The sequence below is a fragment of the Pygoscelis adeliae genome, unplaced genomic scaffold (genome assembly GCF_000699105.1).
Source record: "Pygoscelis adeliae isolate BGI_AS28 unplaced genomic scaffold, ASM69910v1 Scaffold14, whole genome shotgun sequence".
In the NCBI taxonomy this organism is placed as follows: domain Eukaryota; kingdom Metazoa; phylum Chordata; class Aves; order Sphenisciformes; family Spheniscidae; genus Pygoscelis; species Pygoscelis adeliae.
In genome coordinates this window covers 19980367-20006226 of record NW_008825109.1, presented here as the reverse complement: position 1 = coordinate 20006226, position 25860 = coordinate 19980367, and the positions used below count along the sequence as shown (strand labels likewise).

At 40.9% G+C, this 25860-nt stretch overlaps 1 protein-coding gene across 1 annotated transcript in view; it reads left to right on the top strand.

The window, feature by feature from the left end:
• COL4A6 (collagen, type IV, alpha 6) overlaps positions 1-25860 on the top strand; it is a 109627-nt gene that overhangs the window by 62551 nt on the left and 21216 nt on the right. Inside the window, 18 exon segments of the mRNA XM_009327907.1 lie at positions 4859-4975; positions 7481-7549; positions 9056-9091; positions 9519-9581; positions 10273-10308; positions 10445-10486; positions 11348-11440; positions 12487-12540; positions 13948-14007; positions 14931-14975; positions 16247-16300; positions 17620-17689; positions 18427-18537; positions 19368-19517; positions 21125-21229; positions 22140-22300; positions 23283-23462; positions 24043-24226. Coding sequence (XP_009326182.1) covers positions 4859-4975; positions 7481-7549; positions 9056-9091; positions 9519-9581; positions 10273-10308; positions 10445-10486; positions 11348-11440; positions 12487-12540; positions 13948-14007; positions 14931-14975; positions 16247-16300; positions 17620-17689; positions 18427-18537; positions 19368-19517; positions 21125-21229; positions 22140-22300; positions 23283-23462; positions 24043-24226 — 1630 coding nt within the window.

Here is a 25860-nt window from a genome sequence, read left to right as displayed (position 1 = left end):
AGACACTTTACCTCAGGGGAGTTTTAGCTGGGCCAGCTTTAGAAGTTGCCCCAAACTTCCTTGCTCTCTCTACGCTGTTTAGCTCATCCTGCTTTCTCCTTCTGGTATTAGAATTCTTTTTCTTTTCTTGATGACATTTTTCCATCTTCTGTATCCTTGCGCCTTCAGACTATACTCATGCTCTTTCTCATCTTCCCTACTTCCTCAGCTGGCCAAGAGCTCCAACAGTTGAGCTGTGTTTTCTTACTTCCTATCAAAAACTGAATTGTTTTGATAGATTGGCTGAAAATGCACAGTTGGCCCTGTAAATGAGCTTGCTTGACTCCAGTTCCTTCCTGGCCCTTGTCCTCTCCCCCTCTGCTCATCCTTGCCTGTTTTCTCTCCTGCTTTACTCCCTTGTTACTATTTTTTTCTTTTCCCACCAGCCAACTCTCTAGCTCTGAAGAGAACAAGCTGTTTCCATAATACTTAATTTAATTGAACACACTGTGGGAACATGCTGTTCTCAGGGTATTTTTTCAGATGAGGATCTGGAGAAAGGGGATTCCCAACAATGAGGGGAGGCAGAGATACAGCAACAGCCATTGCCAGGTAGTTGGCAGCAACAGGCATTCCAAGGAGAGAGTAGGGGAGGTAGATGAGAGGATTCAAAGCCTCCTGCATATGCAGATCTACTCTGTCTGCTTTACAGTATTCTGCAGGTGGGCGAATGGGAAAGAGGCAGATTTTGCTGCTCGTGAACAGCAGAGCTCACCGCTGTGGCTCTTCTGTGCCACAACTGCAGGACATAAAAAGGGGGAAGGGAAACTAGTTTGTACTGTTTACATTCTAGCCATTGAGATAAATACTTCCATTCTAGGTTGAAAATAGCAACCACCACTGCTTAAACAAATATTTATACTTTTGCCAGTTGCATTTCAGGATAGGGAGTAGCTTAGGTTTGTTGTGAAATGTATACAAACATATGCACATTATATGAATGTGTGAAATGCAGAGCAAAGGAGAGAGAGCATGTGTGCGCTGATACATGTAAGAGAGAAGTGAAAATATATTACTATCTCTGCACAGGAATTAACATCTAAATATGAGGAGAGATTCTTTGTAGTATGCAGGTATGTTAGCGTGGGCAGGTATATTTTAGTCGTGGCCAAAGGACTGTGATTCAGAGGGGAATCCCACTATTGACCTTAAGGGAAGCGGTGTTCCACAGAGTTCCCTTGAGGAATGCTGGTGGCAAGTAAATCATGTTGTTGCAGCTGGCCTGACTAATCCCTTTAACCTAGTAAATACAGCAGCTACATGTGTTTATTGCTAGCCTTTTGTGTCACACTGTAGAAGAAACCCTCAAATCCTTAGCCCTACTCAGGAAGCTTATTTTTTCCTATAGGACAAGACTCAAGGACATCTCCAGCAAAGGCTGGAACTGGAGCTGGGAGATGTATATAGCTTTCCATGAACTGTCCAAGGAGTTCTAGAAGGAAGTATTTCTAGGAGAAGTGAGCCCTTGTCTGTACTATGAAAGCTAGAGCTACAAGGAGAGGCAAGGTTCTCTATTCTGTGACCCTCCTAGAGGAAACACAAGCACTTGGCAATGGCTGTAAAAAGGCCAGTTTGCCGTAGCAACCCATGAAACTGCTTATTCAGTTAGTTTTGTGTTCACCCTTAATTGCATTTTTTTCCCTGTTTTTAAATATTTGTTGAGCTCTCCTGTTGGGATCGCCTTTGTGCTGTTGGATTTAGAAAGAGGCCCCTTAGGATCACAGTGTTAGTGTATGAACAAGAGTCAGATAAAGCAAGGGCCTAGATGAACAGTTCAAGTTTCCTTATCTGTCTCACAGGGAATGTGTCCTTTTGTGAGAACAGAGAGCACAAGTGATCTCTCCAGCCTGTGTTTTAACTCACGTCTGTAAACTAGTCACCCTGCCATGTATGAGTAAAGCCTGTAAAAGTCTTCTGCCTTAGTCAATTGAGGTGCTTGTGTTGAATTGGTACATCTACCAAAACAGGAATTAGAGGAGGTGAGAGCAGTGAAACTATTAACCACTATTTTTCAGATCAAAACAGCTCTTTAAATCAGTATTTTAAATCCCTGGGGAAAAGGTTCATTTAAGCCAGAACTTTACAACTCTCAAGGAAGTCAGTTATGGGTGCTCAGTATCTCCTCAGGTAAGGTTCTTAAAACAAAACATTGTGAACTCTGATAGCAGATTAGCTGGAAAGTAGTAAATCCTATGGATTTTTTTTCCTAAAGCAGAAGAGACAGCATGTGTATGTGTGTGCGTCTGTGCCAGTCTGTGTCATGCTTTGGCTCAGAACCACAGACATGGATGCCATGGGATTAAGTGACAGGGCCACAGATTTATTTAATTGAGAAATCACTGTCGTCAGCATACTTTATGTCCTCTCTTTGTGAGCCCTTCTCACATATTAAGAGGATACCAAAATCCTTTGGGCCACTTACAGACTGTGTTAGTCCAAGAGTTAGGAGATCTCACCCAAAGCGTTTCCCCAGACATGAGGCCACCAGTCAGCTGCCTGCCATGGGCTGGCTCTTGGCCAGCACTAAAGGCTTAGCAGCTTGGCTCCCTGTTGTCTAGCTCTGAGGGGCAGATGTTGGCTGTTCAGCTTCACTAAACCCTGCAGCTGGTCACCTTATGTTGTAACCAGATACATGTGCACTTGTCCCACATAGCTTCTGGTTTTGTTGATGCTGTAAACAAAGTGAAAGACCTGGTAGACATTGACCACTCGGGCCTCCCTCTGCAGTCCCAGCCTGTCCCGTCAGAGGCTTGCTGCTCTCAGCTATGACATCCCGCATGGATGGAGAAGGGTGGGTTGCCACTGATTTGTTCCAGCTTTGGGAACCAAATGAAATAATTTCTAAGAGACAAACACAAGTGGCAATAAAGTGGTGCTTCAGCCTTCTCCTGTCGCTTTACCAGGGCCTGGCAAGTCCCTGCTTGCACACCACATGTGGGTGTTTTGACAAACAGACTTTAATCATCACAACAACTGGTACTATGTATGCAGTGGTGCCTGATGCTAATGCTTTGGGATTACTTCATTCCATGTCCTGAGACCTTGTTTAATCTCAAATTTATACTTGTCTGGGTGAGCTGCCTTGATCCTGTAGTGGAGACACGCTTTACATTCAGTTTGCACATTATTGACTGACAGAGAGCAGATCTGGGCTCTCTCCCCTTCTCTCCATTTTGTTGGCACAAATCGCAATGCAGTTGCCGAATGAGCTGGACCAAGGAACTCACCTGGCTGAAAATTAACCCCATTAAGAAACAGAACAGTTATTTCTCTGCTGTGTTGGTTTCCTGCTCTGACTTGCCTATTCTGCCTGTGCTTATGCCAGCACAGGGAAGAGGTAGGTGTGAGTAAGCAGGAGTGTGCGATGGCCCTCCTGGCAGCAGCTGAGACCAGTGATCAGCTTGAGTATTTACATAATTATGGCCTAAGTTGCTCTGCATCCTTGGGAAAGTCACTCTGCTACTGTGTGCCCCCAGCTTCTCATCCAGAAAATGAAGATTATAGCATTCCCACATTTTTGCAAGGCATTTTAAGATCCTTAGATAACAGGCTTTACGTTATTGCAGAGTTCTCATTGAGTTTGGTCAGAGCATATGCTATTGGCTTGGACTGGGAAGACCTTTAGCAACACAAATGTGTTTTGTTTTAAATGTCAGGCATGAAGGATTGTTAATGTTCTGCTTTATCTCCATTTTATCCATGTTTATTTTTTTACTTTCCTAGTGTGAGTCATAACTTGTTTAATGCCATATCTTAAGGATGAATCTTTGGGATCAAACAAAAGTACTTTTGGGATGAGTCAAGATCAGGGTGTACAGAGGGGAGGGAGAGAACTGTCAGTTACTGATACTATCTCCATAAGTTTCTTTTTTCCTACTGCCACAAAACACTGTCTTTGAGCGCCACAGAACTCATTTCTATGAAAAGGAGGATAGAATAAGGAACTGCTTGAAACTTGGGTAGTGTGACTGGCAATTCTGCCTTTCTGTGTTTTGCCTACACATACCCATATGACACTGAAGAAAAAGTAACTAAAGTCTCAAACTTTGATCTCCTTTGCACCAGTACCATGCTGAGTAAACTCCAGTCAAATTAATAGAGCTATACCAGGCCAAAAGAAGTGTGAAATCAGAATTAGGTACAATTATATTCTACCCTGCTTGATTAATAGTTGACCATTACAAATACTTTCTTTTAAATGCTGTTAGTTTAATTAGGTCTTTCTCCCAGTTGCTTTGCCTAAGGTTTTAAGTTTAATATAACAAGAAAAACTGTTTTGCTTGAATGGCCTGATGTTGGAGCTGTAACATCTGTTGAACTATTAAAGGAAAGAATCCACACTGGAGAGGAAGAGAAGTCACTGAAACTTTAAGCAGATTGGAATTATAAATGCTCAGTATTGTTGAGTCTGCCTCTGCCCTTGTTTTTTACATGAGCAACTTCCATTCCTGGTGTCAGGTGCACCCTTGCGTGCTGTTTTACTGTGTTATATGCCATATATTTCAGACTGCTGTGGGATGAGTATTGCCCTTTTGGGACCTACTCATGCACAAGTTATGTACTTCAGAAAATTATCCCTTGGAGAAAAAGGTAGTTAAATGAATGCAGCTAATGTTCTAGGATTTAAGCTTTGGGGAGGATAAACAATGCTGGCCAAAGAAGCTAGTTCTGTTGCAGTTGCCATACACTGAACTTGAGTGGGAGTTGTGCGTTTCTTTTGTTTTGTGTTACCATTTGGAAGATATCAGTTTTCTGGGGACAGTATTACTAAAAAATAATGCATCCTGTCAGTCATTATCTCTTTTTTCCCTTTACACAGGGTCACCCTGGGCAATCTGGACCTAGAGGTCTGCCTGGCCTCGATGGCTGCAATGGTACCACTGGGAGTCCTGGCGTTTCTGGACCAGATGGGTTTCCTGGCCTACCTGGGCTGCCTGTACGTCCCAACTCAAATATGGTGTTTTGCAGTCACTAAGCCAGGATTTGCTTTTCATGCTGTTGTTGGAAAAGTAACACCCAAGTACTTAGGAAGAACCCTAATAACCCTGTTTATTAGCATTGTTAGAGCTCAGTATCATTTTCTTACTGAAATTCCACTCTGAGGATAAAATGAAGATCCTGTGAATTCAGTATGCTCCCACACCAAGTTATACCATTGTCACTGACAGTATTCAAGTTAACTCAGAAGAAACCATGATAAAGTTTTTAAGAACGATGAAGTGTCAAACATCTTCCACCTGGCATGTTTCAAGTTAGTGGATGCTGATTCAGGAAAGGAGATTATCCCATGTTCAAGTCTATGCATCAAATATTGGATGCTTTCCTTCAGGTTTTAAGATAGCCAAAAGCTTCAGTCTCACTGAGAGTCAATAGGATTTACTTTCCGGGGTATGTGTTTTGCTTGTGAAAACACTTTTCTACCAGGGTGGAGTTTTATCTAGCCTGCATTGGATGCCTTGAAGTTAGGTGTCGAATCTATTCATCTGGACTACCCTCTTACAGAGAGCGGTACTTGCGAGAGCACTTCTCCCCCTCTGCCTTTCAGTATGAATTGTCTTTGGAGATACCCATTTTCCTGCATTCACTGTAGAGGAAGTGAAGGTAGCTGGGTCACGCTCTACGCTCTTGTTTTAAGTGGGTAGGATTAATTATAAGAACTCCGCTCTTAGATGCTTTTGGGAATTATAGTCTTTTATAAAAGTACATGGTTATTTTTCAAGTGTAAGCAAAAAATATTTGTCTTGATATTAAAATATTTGACAAATATTTGAATACTTGTTTGCATTCGAAGCCTGATCTTACAAACACATGTCATGTAACTAATCGTACATGTAATGGAACTCCTTTGCACGTATACATGAAGAAGAGGAAGAAAATACAGCTGGTGGATATAAATAATGCCATTTGTTTCAGCATTTCTAAACTGTGCTAAGACATCTTTACCTGTCATCCAGACTTGAAATTCTTATGATGTTGAAAAATACTGAAGCAACAAGATGAAATTAAAGTACTGTTTTCTGAAGTAACTGATTTACTCATACCTGCTGCTCAAATTTCTATTTTGTAATGCTTGTAGGATTACATTTTTGGCAAGGAAAGCTGCTTGGATCAGCCAACCCCTCTCAAATTAAGTTGGCAATTAAATGAAATCACCTCAGATAAATTGGATGGGATGATCAAGATTAAAATAAATTTGGTAAACCTAGAATTATAATGGCAGCTTTTGCAGAAGATCCATGCAGCCTAGCAGTTTTTTCTCTCATTGATTCTAAACAAAATTTGGTGATTTACAGTGATAAACAAGAGAGAGAATCATAGAATGGTTTGGGTTGGAAGGGACCCTAAAGATCATCTAGTTCCAACCACCCTGCCCTGGGCAGGGACACCTTCCACTAGATCAGGTTGCTCAAAGCCTGGCCTTGAATGTTTCCAGGGAGGGGGCATCCACAACTTCTCTGGGCAACCTGGGCCAGTGTCTCACCACCCCCACAGTAAAGAATTTCTTCCTAATATCTGATCTAAATCTACCCTCTTTCAGTTTAAAACCATTACCCCTCGTCCTATCACTACACTCCCTGATAAAGAGTTCCTCCCCATCTTTCCTGTAGGCCGCCTTTAAGTGCTGGAAGATCTCTTTAAGATCTCCCCAGAGCCTTCTCTTCTCTAGGCTAAACAACCCCAACTCTCCGTCTGTCCTCATAGGGGAGGTGCTCCAGCCCCTCGATCATCTTTGTGGCCCTCCTCTGGACCTGCTCCAACAAGTCCGTGTCTTTCTTATGCTGGGGGCCCCAGAGCTGAACACAGTACTCGAGGTGGGGTCTCACCAGAGTGGAGTAGAGGGGCAGAGTCCCCTCCCTCGACCTGCTGGCCACGCTGCTTTTGATGCAGCCCAGGATATGGTTGGCTTTCCGGGCTGTGAGTGCACATTGCTGGCTCATGTCCAGCTTTTCATCCACCAGTACCCCCAGGTCCTTCTCAGCAGGGCTGCTGTCAATCCACTCATCACCCAGCCTGAATCCATGTTTGGGATTGCCCCAACTCAGGTGCAGGACCTTGCACGTGGCCTTATTGAACTTCATGAGGTTTGCATAGGCCCACCTCTCTAGCCTGTAAAGGTCCCTCTGGATGGCATGATATGAACAGGAGGATTACACCATGTCAAACAGACTCAAATAGGATCTTAAAAGGCCTAAAATAAAAGGGAAATCTAATATGAATGGGAGAATACCAGAGAAAATGTTTGCAGAACCTTGTTTTTCTAAAGCCGCAGGAAGTCTTAAGTTCTCATAATACCACAGCTTCTTTGACAAAGCTGCAGTGGTACTTTTGCAGTTTACTGGAGCCAGGAGTTTGCCTTGTTCATTATGCTGAATATAAATTCTTTCAAAACTAAATAAATTTTTTTTCCAGAAATTTATTTTTGACTTTTTTTTTTAATCAGGGTCATCCTGGCCCAAAAGGCCTTAAAGGAGAACCTGTTTTTGCTCAAGGCAGTCTTAAAGGAATGAAGGTAAGACTTGTCATCACATAGGAGAAAATGCAGTACAAGAAACACTTTGATGTCCTACAGGTTGCAGGGCTGATGCTGCAGGTTAGATTGCTCACTATGTTAGACATGGGTATCCTGGGTATGTCTGAATGCAGAGCTGTGAAAAAGGCCTTATAATAACTTCATTAATGACAACACCAAATACTCTCAGAACTTGGAATTGCTTGGTCTTTGCAGAGATCTGGTTCATCCCATACCGGGATGCTGGGACGTTGCTCATCCTGTTACTGTTCAGTGTAGCTGCTGGTCCCTCACTTGTCTCTGGAGAGCTAGAACCATTCATTTGTGGCGTCAAACCACGGATGTGAGGAATTTCTTGTAAGCTTATACTGACTTATATGAGGTAGCATAAGGGTTTTTAGATGCAGATGTAGCAAAGGAGGGGCCCTTCACCTACACTCGGAACTCTTCTGTAACTGACATCTTTGCATGTGCCAGGTCTGTTGAAATAACAGCTCAGGAAACTTGCAAGTGCATGTTAAGATTTCTACTGTGAGATCCCTGCTGCCTCCCAGTGTTTTTTATACTGGGAGGTACTAGTAAGTAATCAGTCATATTCTCGGTTTAAATACATGAATATCATATTCCACTCATAGTATTCCATCCTTTGCCGCTGTGGTCAGGCTTTTACTCTCTCTATTTAATAAGGACCTCGCCCTGAAATGTCTGTATCAAGTCTGTAATTTTATTTCGTGTACAGAAAATACAAACTATGGATAGACAATTTCAGTTTAGTGTTCAGAACAGTGAATAGGTTCCTGAATGTGCTCACGTAAAAGATTTGGTTCTTTGTTGCCTTGAAACAAACGCTCACCAGCTTACCATGGTTTTGATTTTTGCCAGAAGTACTAGGTTTGGAATAAATCTACAAAGGATTCAGTACCTCCTGTGGTACTGAATTCAGCAATATTTAGCAGCCTTATGCTTCATTAAATATTGAAAATACTAAGAAATTTATGCTGTCCTGTAAGGCCCCTCACACTGACTTTGTTGGTCAAAATTAAGAACTTTTCTAAAATTCTACCTGCATTATATACACTCATAAGTTGGTAAAAGTTAAATAGATCTTTATTTATTTACTTCATTATTTATGGGAAATACAGATAATTTGATATAATAATGATATGCTTTTACATAATGAAAGTTTTTTAATGAAATGAATGTTTTGTAATGAAAGTTTTTATATTGTCTTTTCCAGTGTTTTTACAATTAATACAAATTTTTTTTCATGCCACTTTCATTTCTCTTGTTACCCATAAATAAAATTGTTGTAATTTCTCCAGAGTTTTGGAATCTCTCCATTACACAATTTAAATATGGAAGCACAGGTGTGAAAATATATTCCCATCTACACTTGATCTAATATTAACTAACAGGAAATATTTCTATTTATACAAAACTTAACGTTCCCTATAGTTTGTTGCAATAACGTAGTATAATTTTTACTCATGCGTTTATAATTTTTAGGGAGAAAACGGTCTTCCTGGATTGGATGGAATTTCTGTAAGTTACTTAATTTGGGGAATAATGATTTTAAAGAATATTAAGTAGGTAATTTTTCTTGTATTGGTTCTCAAGGACACTTTTCAAATTAGCGGGCCATATATTTACACGTGTGATACCAGTAGCATGAGCAATTCCAGCCTTGTAATGGTGTGAGTGGATCCACATTATGGCAGAGGAAGTCAGATTTTTGCTATTATCTGTTCTGTTTTTCCTTTTTCAAATCAAACTCCTTTCTACCATTGAACTCTGTAACTTTGATTTTCAAAATACATCTAATAATATGAAATGGAGTGTTACAGTATTTAAATTGGCATATTTAATTAGGGATGTTACTTAATGTTTCCTCAGACTCACTTTGTCTTTGGTTGGGGTTTGATGGGGTAGGTGCTACACATTCTGTATTTGTCCTATGTTGTTCTTATAGGGCCCAAAAGGTTTTCCAGGTCCAATAGGTTCTGCAGGCCCTATAGGATTACCAGGTTTGCAGGTAAGAGACCTCAGCTGTTGAACTTCTTGATAGAACAGTTCAAAATGTTGGCAGTTTTCCCTCCTTGTCTGTACTTGTGTCATGACAATGAGGAGAAGTGTGTGTGCATCTAAAAGGACTGAGCACAGCTGCCTTCAAGCATAGAATACTCGAACTTAGATAGTTTAATCTAATCACAAGAGGGAAGGCTCCTCTCTGGAGCAGTGTTCAGAGCAGCAATCACGAATAAGCGCTATAGCAAAGCCCTAGAGTGCTGTCTACAAACATATATCACATACAATATAAAGATATAATAATATATCTTTAAGAAGATATATTATTCTGAGCACTTCTTCATCTCGGGACTAGAGGGAATATGCTGACCTTTGCATGTTTGGAGCCTTTGTCGTCATGAAATATGCTAAAGAGTTGCTTTTTCAAGATACTACAAGAGAGTTTCCACTGGGCAGAGGTAAAAACGAACTATGTGTTTGTTCCTTTTAAACTGAAGTTTGCTCTTAATTAACCACAGTACCAAAGGGCTATGCTGTCTATTATAGATGTGAAGACTTGAAGATCATGTGTATCAGTTACTTTTGCTTTGGGGCAAGAGGTGAAAGTTCAGGTACCACTGCAGATCCCAGCATTGCTCCAATTGTGTGCATCCTAATTAAGTCAAAAGAAATAAAGTCTTGATCTTCTTCACATTTAGGGTCCAATGGGTCCCCCTGGGCCACCGGGTCCAAAAGTAAGTACCTACCTTCCCTGTCTTCTTTCTACACCTGATTGTTGGCTTTTTTAACAGTGCTGTGGGCCTAGATGATAGTGATGCTGTTGTTGCTGTTGTTTTATTATTCATTCATCATTGTTTTTTCCTCTCCCAGGGTAACATGGGATTAGGCTTTCAAGGAGAGAAAGGAGAAAAGGTAGGTGAAACTTTTTCTGCTATTGAAAGAGCATGAAATAATACTCTGGTGTTCCATCATAGCTTGATCCTCTAGAAAGTGCTAGATTCTAGCATTTTCTTCTTTTCCTTTTTCTTTTCTTCTCTTGGACAGTCCAAGTACTAAAGAGTCTTGCTGGTTCCTTATCTGTTGGTACACAAAAAAAGGATGGGAGCTTTTTCTGGATGAAGAGGGGGAAGGGGAAAATCTCGATTCAGCGTGGTATTTTCATGGTTATCAAGACATAAGGTCCTTAGACATCTTTTGAATCTCTGTCTTTCAGTTTCTTTGGACCCTCACCTCTTGTATTGAATTATTCTACTGACTTCATGCTTTTTGAGTTTCATAATATTCTTTGGGTCAACCGATGTGTAATTTATAGTCTCACTATCCTAAATGGGTGTCCTGCAGTCTGTGTGAGAGTTTACACTGGCATAATGGGGCTTCTCAAAGTTCTCAATTTGGGACTTGATTCTGCTGCTGTTAAAATTGGTTCTCAGCATTCTACATTTCTAATTGTTTCTTGTCTTCTTTTTTTTCATATTTCTCCCCAAAGTTTTTCTGGAATGTTTTCCTGTTGATTCAAAATCTGAGCCTTTTTTTTTTTCCTTGCCGTGTTTTATATCCACAACTTTTCTGCAACAGATTTAATGCATTTTGTTCATCTTCATTTTCGGTGTGATCTTTTGACTTCCGTGACCAAACTCCTGTGCCAGCATTCAGGCACACAGATATTATGTACGTGGGATATAATTAGAGTGGCTTTTTTCTGATTCGCAAGCCATTTTCATAGGAAATCAAACATGTACTGCCTACATTAATAGCTTCCTCTTTTGCCAACAGGGCGATGTAGGGCTGCCTGGCCCTCCAGGTCCCCCACCATCCACTGGAATACTGGAATTCATGGGATTTCCAAAAGGGAAGCAAGGAGAAAAGGTCTGTGAATTCAGTTTACAAACCCTCCCCCTCCCCATGCTCCTTCATTCAAGGCTGAATGAAATTACTGGGCAGTGAAGGCTGTTATATTTCCAAATCAAAATCATTTTCTGTACTATTTTAATTTGTCAGATGGCTATTGAATAAAAATATTTTTAGCTCAGAGCATTGTGGACTGCTGGAGAACACATACCTCTCAGAAGGAGAAATCTGAAAGCTATTTAAAGGTTTTCATCATTAGTCCTAAAAATAAATGAACTGTAGTTTGTTTCTGTTTGACCTGTGAAATTGTGTCAACTGAAGCAAAAAAGGCAAAAACCTTTAGAAAAGTAAATAAAAAGCTCCAACTCTTTTGGTTTGGCTATGATGCACACTACTCTGAAATAATCAGGTTTCTCTCCTTTACTTTGTCATCCTGGCATTTACTGAGATACATATTTAGCTTATCAGTGTTTTTAGAAGAGCTGTATGGATCTTGAGTTAAAGATTCTCTACACACATGAAATTTAGGCATACTAAATTAATCTGGGACGTATACAGGCTGTTTGGGAGCCCAGTCTGAACTTGCCTAAGCCCCTGCATAAGTCATGAGAGATATTGTCTTACTTGGTGGAGTTACATTAGCGTGAGGTGAGATTCAAACAAACGCCATTCCTTTTGGCTCACTCTTGAATTTGTAAGCAGGATTGTGAAGACAGTATGCTATCTCATCATGTGTTATTTTGCTGCTTTCCATGTTCCAATTCCCTAGATGATGATACGAAATGCTTCTAGTTTGACTTCTAGCAGTGGAGGGCAGTAGAACAACAGTTCCCAAGTAGTGGTCTTTGAAGCCATGGGAAGTGGTCACAGACAATCTGTTGCATGCACCGGCCCTGTGCTGAGAGACACTCTGTCTGGCACATGATGACACAAATCAAGTATACTTGCTGACAAACAAATTACAAGGCCTTACTTTAGGAGTCAGGAGCATGATGGGTGGATTGGGGAAAGTCTTGCTTTCACAGGGACAGTGATTTATTGTGTTTACCACTTCACCTTGTCAGGGTGATCCTGGCCCTCAAGGATTCCCTGGAGACAAAGGATTGCCTGGCATACCGGTAAGGACAGAGGAGAGTTTGTAATGTATGCCTAATACGGGTTAGATGGTTCAACACCCTCTGAATAGCTCACAAGGTCTCTGCAGGAGTTTCTAGGCCCCAGAGTACTTTGAAAATCTGATTAAAATGTCCACAAGATTTCTTGAAGGCTGTAATTGTAATCTGGTCGGTTTTTGTCCTGGAGATAGAAAGAAGATAATGCTGTCCTACTAGAGACGTTACAAAGCAGCCATCATTTCAGTGCATGTAATCTGCAGTTTGCAGAGACCTGCCAGTAGACAAACCCTTTACAAGGCCACTTGATGGCAGTGTTTCTTGATGTCCCACAGAGAGCTAGACATACAGAAAAAGCCTCATTTTTTTCCTTTAATTATGTGTAAACATATTTTTTGTTATTTTACTTTAAAGTTGTAAAGCACATGCAGATCTTTCTGTCTGTCTATATACATCCAGTTTTAAAATGGGCTGTTTAACATCAGTGCTCATAAACTCAGGGATGCATAGCAGCATCTCTGTATGAATCAAGAGCAACAATTTATCCCTGGATTCCAGAGAGCTATTTCCCAGCTTATAACCTTTTGTAAACACAGGTTATTTCGATAAGTTTAGGGAATAAATATTTTGTGGAACTTCTGACTAATAAGATAAATTGTTTGCCGGTTTCTTCAACGTACAGATGTTCTTAGTAGAAAGACATGCAAGAAAAACCTGTACATGAAGCACAGTTTGTTATTAGCCTTTCTGGACTTGTTCCATTATGTCCATGTTTAGCTTTTTGCATCACAAGAGGCCCATTGAAGCTGGTGGGGTTGAACATATGTGTGAACTTAACCATAAGATATTACAAGATTGAAGCCTGAAAATCACTTAACTACTGTAACTCTCGCTAAAATTAAATCCTGGTGTTCTATCTCTGAATTTGATACTTCGTGCTGACTGGGAAAACCACCAAACATTTCCAAATGTTGAGCGTGCAAATGCTAGTTTTGTGTCATTCTTAGCTTTTAGAAATGAAAAAGGGTGCTCTGAGCACTCCCTTGAGCTGCTGCTGTAAAGAAATGAGATTTGAAATCATTTCTAAATGTAGAATACAATACAGAGTAGCAGTAGCAGGACTTTGCTCTTTATAACATGGGGTTACTTGCATTTGCTGCTAAGAGATGTGCCATGGTTTAAATGGATGGAAGTCAGGGGGAATGAAGAAGATAATGTACTGCACATACTGCCAAGTCTGGTTGATACAGGTTTTCTTTCTGGGGCAAAAGAGTCCCAGCAGAAACAGTCAGTTCCCCTTGCCTCTCTGTTGTACTGTTTATATTAATAGATGGATTTGTGCTCATTTTGTCTTAGGGCTGTGCTATTCAATTTCAAACAGATCACAGATTTAATGTTGACATTTTTCCTCAGGGCTTTGGAGGTGTTGGAGAAAAAGGAGAAAAAGGTGTACCTGGCTTACCGGGTGGCAGGGTAGGTAACTTTACGAAGTCCTTAAATGCCTATTCTCAAACACATGAACTGGCCTTTCATTAACCAGAAGCATTCCCAAAGCATGTAGGAGTCTCAGACATAGGACTGGGTCGCATAGTAGCCAGCGCCATACAACAACAGAACCAATAGATAGTTCTTATCTCAGTAAAGTCTCAGATTAAAGGTGAGATGAAAGATGTATACAGACAAGGCAGTCCAAGAAAATCATATGGAAGTATTTAGTGGAGGTCTTGATACTGCAGGGCCTGTGTTTTTCCAGGTTTTTTTAAAGCTTCACAGAAAAGGGAGCTTGCAGGAGGTCCAAATGAAGATAATAAAGAGGCCTTGCAGGGGCTTTAGGGAGCTTTTAACCAGTCCCAGAACCAGCCATGAGAGAACACAGATAGATATTTGGGGAAGAAATGGACAAGCTGGCAAGAGATGTTGGTCTAACTAGTCAATGAATGTGGGAGTTAACAGCATGCTCAGTCACACACCAGCCATAGATTCTTCAAACCACCATGACCCTGCAGAGACGTGCTTATACACGACAGGAAGATCAAGGCATTCTGTTCTGCGTGTGCAGAATAAATTGTCAAGATAGAAAGTCTTGATTGCATTAAGTTTCACGGCTTTATAATTACAAACTATTAACTTCCTGGTAAGTCGAGACACCATGACTTATTTAACTTGAACCGCTTGAAAGACAATGGCTAAAGAAGAGAAGACTTCTTTTATCAGTTATTTTGCTGAATTCTTTCAATTATGATCATTAATATTTGGGAGATATGGAAAATCAGTGGTAGCTTCTCCTTTGAAAGTTTTACCTTTTCATTCTTTGATGCTGATATATTTGGAGCCTGATAAAATAAGACCAGACTGAGATTGAGCCTCTGAAAGTCAGTGTTTTTTTGCTCTTCTAGGGTCTTTTGGGACTGGATGGATCTGATGGGATTCCAGGGAGAAAGGTGAAAATTTCTTTTTTTTTTTTACTGTACTTACAATTACAGAAGCCGTCTAACTGCTTAAGATCTACTGAATTCCTTATTTAGTGGCTCCCAGTTCTCTGATGGATGAATGCACCTGCCTTATTAAACTAGTGAGAGCTAACTAGAAAGTCTGCATAAAACTCTAGATCCTTTTAACTGTCTCTCTAGTTATCCCTACGTATTCAGAGGACAACCTCCACAGATTGGAAATTGTACATTCCCTCCTGGAACAATCAGCTCTCCCACTTTTCCCCTTTTGGGGGTGGAAATGGCCAGGTGATCAAGTGGCTGAAAACGTGTTAAAGCACGTCCACTTGCAGATACAGCAGTGGAACTTGTTCAAGAAAGCAACTTTCAGAAATACAATTTTCATTTTGCAGCCTGGAATTCAGTCACTTTCTTGTATCTTTCATTTTGTGTATGTCGTTTCAAGGTATACTGAAGGTGATGGTATCTCCAATATAATATAATTCATATCTATATGTTAAAATTATATGATTAAAAACAAGCCCTTTATGACAAGTTTCTCAACGATACTGTGCATGGGCTATATTGGGGCCTACAGCTGTCCAAGACTTCAGAATCACAGGCAAGGTCTAAAGTCAAGGTTCACTGCTCCAGAGCTCTTGGAATATCCCATTTTGTCTGCAGTGGCAGTGGGATTTGCAGTCCACACTGCGCCAGGTTGAATAAGTTACCCAATAAAGAACAGTAGATCACTTCTGTGTAGATTTCCAGTCTACAGAGGAAGGACAGTCTACACCAAATTCCAGAAGGGGAATTTTGCTGTCCCTGAGAACGCTAACAGGAAATGGATAGCTGGAGAGCTGGATCTCCTGGTGTCACTTTAAATGTTTTGGTGCCAATAATTTGTTAGAGGGGGAACAGAGTGGAGGGGAAGGTGTGGGCGACAAGGAAAGTATTGTTCTAGACTCCTCACTCCACAAGCATTTCTACAGTTCTGAGAGAACTCCAAGCTGTCCTCCTGATTTGGACACCCTCATGCCTGCTCACAAGTTCTCACCATCTTTACAGCACAAGGAGGCCTAAAGGAACTCTGGTATTTTGCGAGTGCTGAGAAGTTGATGCCATCAGTTTTCTCTTTTCTTTATTTCGTCTGCAAATGTTTGGCAGGACAATGAATTGGGTTTGTGATTCAAGTCCAGGCACTGCAGATGTCTCAGCTAACAAATAACGCCACTGTCTTATTGTCTCACTGTGTAACAATGTTCCCCTGTGTGACTTTGCAGGGTCATCCAGGTATTCCAGGCTATCCAGGACTGGATGGAGTCGATGGCATAAAGGTAACTTCTCACATGAAAATACTAAAGCATTGCTTTTTTAAAGATATTTGCATGAATAAATAAGTACCATTACCCCAGTCAAATCTCTTCTTTACTTCTGTATCACTGTAATTTTCAGTATATTTCAGTTCCTCATTTACTTTATTATTAAGGATAAAAATGAATGGTTGCTGAACTATGAACACTCAGGTATTTTAATACCTTTACAATGTTCATTCGTGTAACTTCATGACTTACAATTGTGGGTGTAGTCTCTCTGGTCTCCCTTATTCTTACACCAATGCCATATTTACTGGACAGCTGAGGCAAGATTAGATGTAAGTGGATGTTAAGATAGTTGCCAAAGCTACCTGAAGTCTTAGATCACAGATCTACAAGTATTGACAAGACTGAAAAGAATATGTTCAATTTCTCGTACTGGAGATAGGCAATGCGTAGCAGACATTTTCTGGGTATCTCACAACTTGGACAGTCAGGCCTCCGGAAACTGAGTGGAAAATGGTTGGATAGTAGTTCGCTGTGAAAAACACTTATCTGCCACTGAGATTAGTGTATGGTTGGTAGACGTGTGAAATGCAAGTATTGAGGGGCTGTTTTGTGCGGAGCACATGGAAGAAGTAGTATTACAGGTTTATGCACAGAGTAGTATTACTGGAAAAAGCAACAAAGTGTGCACTGCCTTGGCTCACTGCATGGTGTTTATATTATAAATATGATGGCAATTTGGACAACAATCAGATTTTGCACTTGCTGTTTCAAAGAGGATTTGATACTGTGTTAGAGTGAGAGGAAGGAATGATACTGCAGTTTGTCACAACTTGCTTGTTCTACCTCGGTGATTTTATGGAGGAATCCATTTTCCTGGAAGCTTCTATTATTGAAATTCAGGATTCCAAGGCAACAGATAGCTGCAGTGATGAATGCTTTTAAAAATGGGTATGTTCATAGCAGGTCTCTCGCTTTTACCACAAGGTGAACAAATATGATCTACCTGATATTGGTCAATATGCTGATATGATAACTGGTCTCCAGTACACATGGTATATACATGTCCGTGCTTCCTATTGAGGTAACGGGATGCCTTCGGAGGATAGCTGGATAGTAGCAAACACTTCATCTGAAGCAGCCATGACAGGAAGTAGGTAAGTCAGGACAGCAGATGATTGTGAATAGCAGAACATTCTTCACCAAGACAAAGAATGATGGTTAGTCAGTGAATGACCGCAGACATTGCTATCATAATACAGTCTGTTTCCTGACAAGCAGTCTTCCCCTCCATCACCCATCTGAATGTGGCGTGAATCTGTTTTCTTCTACAGGGTGAATTAGGTGACATCGGTCCCCCAGGCCCTCCCATCATTATTGACAGGGAAGGTGTAGTCATTTCAGGTACACGTTTCCATTTTGTTTTGGAACTCATCTGAAGCACCTTTTCTGGTCCAACGTTCCTTCTTACTATATTTTACCACTTTTCCAAATTGTGTATTGGGTCTAACCCATCCCTTGTTATTTTTCCTTTAATTTCTGTATTGTTGGCATGCATGTACGTTTGGTCCCATGTTTATAACTTCAGAGTTTACAATAAACCTTTCATCCCCACATTGCAGAATGATATGTTTCAAGGCAGAATGAAATTTAGTGCCTGGGAGGCTGACTGTGTGTGAGCATAGGGAAGTGCTGTGTGTCTACCTGTGTGTCTTTCTTCAGTGTACTAAGGAAAAACGGCTTCCTTGTGTTGCTCGGAAATGGGTACTCTGATGTCATTCTGCTATTATTTGTCATTCAATGTGGTAAGAATATTATTGAGAAAATGAGCTTAATTAATGCCACAGCTGAATGAGGCCTGGATGGGAACAGTCTCTGAAGCTATAAAAGTAAGGGGACAAATTTTATGATCTCTCCTATTCTGCCTCCTTCACATACAGTCAAGTTTGAAACAACCTCTAACAGGTCAGGAGGAGTTTTTCCCATTATTGTTAACTTTGACTAACAGGCTTATTGCTAACGGCTTTGCAACCTTTGCTGTCAATGAGATCAGTGGCCACCAGGGTAGTTGACTGAACAGAGTCTTTCAGCAGAAATTCTCATAAGATTTTCCTCCTTGTTTTTCTGTATTTGTCTAATAGGTGCCCCAGGTGACCCTGGAAACCCGGGAATATCTGGTCCTCCAGGAGATGAAGGGATCAGCGGTTTACCAGGCCTTCCAGGAGCTCCAGGGTTTCCAGGCCTGGAGAGAGGTAAAGCAGCTGCTAACAGTGTCCTTAGCATGCTGTTTTCTGTGTTCGTTGCTGAGAAGACTGGGTAGTAGATGGTGAAGGTATTGGAGCAAGCCTCTCCCTGCTCCTTCTGCTGGCTGATTTGCAGACTGCTGTATGAGACATAGGAGGCAGGGATGACACCCAGGGAAACCAAGTATGTTGACTTGGATGGGAGCAGAATTAGTCCCACAATGATTACAGCCCAGGTAAGTCTTCAGGCGTGAATATTTGGTGTAGCAGTTTACACAGGAGATTGGCTGTTTGATTTCCATTTTGAATGAGTTGATTGGCAGAACCTTTCCTACATTTTAAATAATAGCAAATGTTTTTGAAAATTTTTTTTTAATGACTTTTCATATTTGCAGTAGAGAGCTAACGGGCTGGCTAGATAAACCCGCTGTAGGTGGAACCCATTTGTCCCATCAAAGATCTCACTGAAATGTTCTGTTTCACTTGAATGTCATCTGTGAAGTCCTGGGCTGCAATGATCCAGAGACTAGGATCTACTAAAGAAATTATCTCACTCAAAGGAAATCAGAAAATAAATAAGCCGCAGTCTTACATAGTTAATTGTCTAACTGATCAGTGAGACTTAAACGTAGTCTGTGAAGTTTTTTGGATGACTGAAGGAGTGTGTAAATGGGAGCCAGTTGGTGGCTCTGATTACTAAGTTTTCCTTTGTGTGCAATTATAAATTGTTCGGTGCTAACATGGTTGCAGTTCAGGGCACAACAGTAATTTTCATAACATTAAAAATACTAGAATGTGTTTGCTGCTGGAGAGCTGCTCATTGTGTCATTGTTGTCTAGATGGAATGGGCCCTGGAGGGTCTCCAGGTATTCCAGGTGCGAAGGGTGAAGTGGGAGAACCAGGAAGAGGAGCGATTGGATTACCAGGCACTCGCGGCAGAGATGGTTTACCGGGTCTGCCAGGAGCACCAGGATTGCCTGGTTCACCAGGTATGTATATTTTTAACATCTATTTTTATATTGGATTCAGAGTGAAACAAGACAAATAATAATTTATGTACTTATTTCTTTGCCAGTGGGGATTATTCATCTGTAAATTTTAAATGTTTGGTTGACACCTCATTGTGATTGCAACTCACAAGCTTAAGTATGCATATCAGCAGCCACCTCTCTGAAGTAAGAAAATACGGCTAATTATTGTTAGAGCAGTAGCCTGAGAGACTGAAACACAAGGTTGTGTAGACACAATTTATGACACAGAGGACTTTGATGTTCTAGGCTCATCTCCTACTGGCTTAGATATAAAATAGACCATGACCTTATGAGCATCTGGGGTAAATGTCTATTCTTGTGAGTAGGTATTTTGGGTACCAGGAGTCAGATAGGATGCCTGAAGAGACAATTCTCAGACCTAAGGAAATAGGATTTTATTTTTACATGTTCATTTGTATGGATGCCCTGTTTGGATTAATTATGCGTAGTTTTGTTCTCCTCAGAAATTGAGTATTACATGAAAAGGGCTGATTTTACACAAACCTTGTGTTTTACCATTCTGCCATAAACTGAGGTCAAACAGTCTGTTTTCTTTTTGAGAGCCAACCTTTCAAAACAGGGCACACTCCAGTGATGGAGCCAATGAGCATGCTCTGATGAAATGATTTTCTGTGGAGAATAAATAAGTGCTCTCTTACCAATAACTGTTTGTTAGTCAAATCCGGCTCGTTTTTCTGCAGAGTCTGTAAAGCTCTTGTAGCTGTTTTTAGCTGATGGTTGCAGTTTGTTTCCATGGAACATCAGACGGGTGCTGGTCAGCACTCCGTCTTACTGTTGTCACTGAGGGGAAGGGTTTTCAGACACAGTAGTTTTAGATTATGTTAGATCACTTTCCACTGCTGTTTCTGTCAGCTAATGTTTCATTCTATTCAGCACATAAAGAGATGTAGAAAATAATCCTGCAGCTATAAAGTGAGGGACAGGGCAAGTCCCCTTAACCTTTTTGCCGTTCAGTCTCTTTCCTGAGCTGCAGCATCTTAATGAGAAGTTGAGGAGCTCTGCAGAAGGCAGGTAGCCCTGGGGATGACTCTGCCATGCCAGCAGCAGCAGAGACACCACTTATATATGATAGCTTCTGTCCAACAAAAAGGGCAATAGCCAGTCATCGCAATCACCAATACATTGATTTGACCCTTCAACTTCTATCCATATGAGTCTCAGCTTCTCCCAGAGCTGTAAAGGTACATCTGCCACGAACAAAGTCATTTGCCCTTCTTTAAACAACCTGTTCACAGTTTGGTTAGTTCTTCGGCCAACTGTTAAGTCTTTGAAAAAAGTATAATGGTAGAACAGAAGAGGAATGAAACTCTGTTGCATCCACATTGTGAGAGCTTTTGCTTTTCTGTATGAGAAGCTAGAAGCAAACATATGGCAGAGGAGTGCAGCCTGTGATACCAACCAAGTTGTATCTCCTTGTGTAACTTCCACAGTTGCAGTTTGATCCAGTGCCATTTCTGTCAGTTGCATAACTGACATTGTAAGTAATTAATGAGCTGGAAATCTAGCCTTCTCATGGCTTTTGCTTGCCTTCTTTCTGCATATAGGCCCTTCATTCCCCCCAGACACGATCCTGGATGGAAGGACTGGGGCCCCAGGGGAGCCTGGACAAAGAGGGCTGCCAGGAGCTTTGGGTCCAAAGGGGTACAAAGGTAATTGACTCTTGTTTGGGGGGGGCCTTTTAGCAGTCATTGGGCCTCAGAAAGATATTTACACGTGGTAGTATCCTAAGATATGAGGTGGAAGTGTCTTTATGACAAATCACAGGAGGTTGAGATGGATTAAAGGAGCCAACAGCCTTTGCAGTTTAGAGAGAGTTGTGCCCAGCACTGCCAGCAAAATCCTATTTCCTACTTCCTACTCTGCTCAGGCAAATAAGCAGATAAACATCTCATACCCAGAAAATTAGCTACGTAAGTTATACTTTAAAGCCATAAGACGTAGTGAGAGTTAGAAATAAAATCTTGTTCACTGCTTTTTGCAATATAGGCTGGAAAGAACAGAGAAACTTAATTTTATTTTCCTCTGTGCTAAAAATGATGAGGATTTGGGTCTTAGTTTGTGACAGAACCAGCGGCAAAAGCCATGATGATGCAGACATCACTGTGCTTTGTGAGTGTTTGGATCCATGGCCAGTTATGATTCTGGGAAATATAAAGATATCCAGCTGAGGGTCATTGTAACATACTGTGAGTGGGAGTATGAATTTGCTTTCTCTGACATATAACTATCTCTTTAAAAAAACACAAGACTTCTGTCCTAAAACTCTCCTAAAACCATCTGTATAGGAGAGTCTTAAATGTTTGGGAAGAGGTCAAGAAGTGCTGAGGTTCATCTGCACATGGTAATTTGGTGATGGGCATTGCATAGAGATTAACCTGAACAGAACCTGAGCTCCGCTTGCTTGACATTCACATCACCTGAGCATAGTAGGCCCAAAATCAAATCATATGAGAATGGCTTTGTCCTGATTTAATCAAATACTGCTTTTTGAGCTCTTGCAACTGAAAAGGGTCTTTATCCAAATGAAACTGAGTTTGGAGTGTTGACTGTATTTTCCAGGAGAGGCAGGTGATTGTGCTTGTGATGGAGGAGTTACAAGAGCTGGTCTAAAAGGCATCTCAGGTCCACCAGGTCCATCGGGAAGCCCTGGTGTGCCTGGGATTAAGGGCATTGGTGGAGACCCAGGCACTGTGGGCGCACCAGGACTGCGAGGCCCTCCGGTAAGGCAGGAAGAGTTTATATTGGTTGTCATGAATTAAAGGAGAAAAAAGTGCCCATGTGCAATTGCTGGTGCTGATTGTAGTGAAAGCAGAACACATTTTTTTGCATAATTTCTTCTACTTGTTTGGATTTAAAAAGAAACAAAGCAACCCAGAAACTGATCTGTGAAAAGAAGCTGAAAGTAGAGAAATTATCACCTATAAAAAATGGGAGAAGAAATGGTTCTTAAGTTCTGAGAACTGTACATTTAGCAGTCGAGAGAAAAACAGTAACAATTATTCATCCCAGGGCTTCTTGGCCGTAAGCATACATGGATTAGACCCAGGGTTCTTCCTAAGTGAGGGCTGGCTGGGGAAGCAGATATGCAGATATACATCTGCATCAAGACCTGAAAAATTGAATGGTGAGATCTTTCCACATCATTGCTCATAGCTGTAAAAACTGTGTGCCTTAGATGCAGTCTCCTCCTCCGCTGCTGTATGCTAAATACATTAGTGAGAGTGTTTTTTTATGAAAGGGCAACGATAACAAACAGGATTTTCCAAAGTGCAGAGCATTGCTCATTGGCAGTATTTACTTTTGAAAATTGTAGTCCATAAAGACACCAGTCTTTTGTCTTCAGAGTATGTTTATCAGTGTCAGTAAATGCAGCACACGAAGTAATAGGGAAGAAGATTCAATACTTGGGCACCGTTATATCATGAGTGGTGTAATGTTCCCAGATGCCATCCAAGATTGCTCTCTCTATGGTGCTATATACCAGGGTTTGGCTTGCCACTGTAAAGCTGTAGTGACTTGATTGAAACACTTGGAAATAATCAAACCTCCTCTTTTTAATTTTTTTTAGTGTAATGTATACAATAGGAAACCCTTTGGTGATTCTAGCTCCCGTCATTGTGTCCTGTCCTCATATGACATTTTTAAGAAGCAAAGCCTTTTCTATCCGTGTTCATATTCCTGTTTTTTTCTTTTGGTCTGTAGGCTTTGGCTGGTCAGCAAGGTCTTCCAGGCCTTAAGGGAGAAAAAGGGGATTCATCCTATGCTACAGGCAGAGGTGCTCGTGGGGACCGTGGTGCGACAGCACCCAGAGGACCTTCAGGCATCCCGGGAACCCCTGGCAGGGATGGACTTCCAGGCTTGCCAGGCCCACCAGGCCCTCCAGTAAGTTCAGATTAATTTAGCAGCAGTGCTTCAGAATTGGAACAAGGAGCAGAGACAATAGAAAGGCCTGGTTTACTAGTCCTGATTAGCCCTGTGGTAAGTCTCCAAATACATAAAAAGCTCGCAGTCCCTGAACACAAATTTGACTTGGTCAGGATTAATAATTGGCACTCATTATGCCTCTGGCTACCCAGTCAAAAGATAAACTTCCAGCAGTGGGGTAGAGCCTTATGTTGTTTTATGTTGTGTCCTAAAAGATAAAAGACACTGTAGGCATAATTATGAGTCAAATCTTGGAATAGAAAAATCACACCAGAATCTTTTTAATTAAAACAAAAGTAAGTGTCTTTCAGAATATGTCATATTTACATTTTGGCAAATACAACATAAAATATTATTTTTAATAGTCACTGAGTTTTCCTGCATTTTGAAATAATGATGGATAATTTACAGTGGTTTCCATGTACCTTCCTAGGCCCATCTAAACCTTGCGCAGAACTGACCAAACTTATGCATTTGTTAAAATGCTAGTGGTGTATATTCTTTGATTTTCAGCTGTAATTGTCTTTGCTGTGCACAGGGTGATGGTGGGCTAGGTTTCCCAGGTGAAAAAGGACTGCCAGGATTACCTGGCTCCAAGGGCCATCGTGGAGAAACTGGTTCTCCTGGCATTGGATATCCAGGTCCTAGTGGAGTTCGTGGGCCATCAGGTGACCCAGGAATGGATGGGTTTCCAGGGCAAGCAGGTCTTCCAGGCCCTCCAGGTAGGTGTTGCTGGGTCTACTCTTATTTTGAAAAGGCGCAAAGCTGCTACAAGTCCAATGGCACTCAACTTACTGCTGTGCTTGTAGCCAGGCCAGAAGATTGCATTAGATTAAAGATTGCTCTTTAAATTAATTGAAACTGGTTTGTGGGCTCACCAGACCTTACACAGCAGTCACAGCTTTCTCAAGCTGTCATGCTCAGGAGGACACAGATAATAAGCAACAAATACTCAAATAGTACTCAAATAGTAAGAGTGTTGGATGGAGCCACTCACTGACTACTGCTGGAGAACCATTTTACACCAAAGGTAGTTAGGAAGATTGATAAAATGAGGTTTTTAAAAGGCGCAGCCTACTTCATTGTCCAGGTAAAAATAATAGCTCACTGGTATTGGAGACTTTTGAATCATTTTCCAGAACTATTACTGTTATTGAAATAAGAAGAGTTCCAGATATTTTTTAAAAGAAGAAAGTGTAGTACATTGAATGTACAAACAGCCTTTGGTGAATAAGACATTGTCATGACAGTCAGGTAGGGAGTTCAACTATGATTGGTGCAACCAGCTCTGGGCTGTTTGCTTCCTGAAGTACTACAGTTTGGCTCAGCTGGTATGTCATTATATGTACCTAAAGCATACCATAATGACAAGTAATAAAGTCAGTAAATACAGGTTTGATAGTGTTTCATGTATGATGTTTTATGTTCATTCTCAGAGTTCCAAGTGAGTTACGTGGAAAGTCATATGTCTAAACATTTATGGAAAATGTTTTCATAACAAAATGACTACAGAGAGCTAGTCCCAATGTCTTGATTCCATGTCAGCCATTTAAATATAATTTAAGATAAACAGTATTTTTTCTTTGCCGCTGCTGATTTTCAGTGTATCTTCCATTCTGTGTGTGCTTAGGCTTCTAGGTTTGTAATTCTGTCAGTATCAATAATGCAGAATCAATAATACATTTGCAGGCATAATATTGTTGCATAGGTTTCTGAACTGATAAACTGATGTTCTGAGTTCAAAAACCTTGGCGGTAAGACCACTGCAGTATGAGGAGTTGGCAGAGGAATCTTAAACCCAGAGGGAGGTGAGAGATGGGCCAGAATAGCACTGGGAAGGTTGCACGGACATGCCGGGTGGCATGTTACCTCACGTCAGTGTCATGCTGGGTTGTTGTTACGGGGTGAGGAGACAGCTAGCTTAATGTCCCCCTGGAACAGCCTGCATAAGCTTTTTTTCCAATTCAAGTCACATGCTAAATGCTAAAAGCTTTACTAATTCATAGCTATGAATGCTTACATCTTTGTTTGGTAAATTGTCTCTTACAAAATCCACTAAATTAAAATTGCATTGTAAGATAAGTAAAAGTAAAATGCTCTGTACATGATGTGAACTCTAGATATTCTGTGGAGCACATCAGAAGCCAGCTTATTATGAACGCTACATCAAAGCTTTGCTAACAATGAATGGTCCTTTGTAGAAGAGATCTATAGTCAAAATATGTGGGAAAGTGCGAATAAGTCATTAGCCAGTTCAGTTCGTGCCTCCACAGAGATGTGTAAGAAGACTTGTGAATGCATCATTCCCTCCATACTAGGAAATAATTTACATACATTAAAAGACCCTTTGATATAG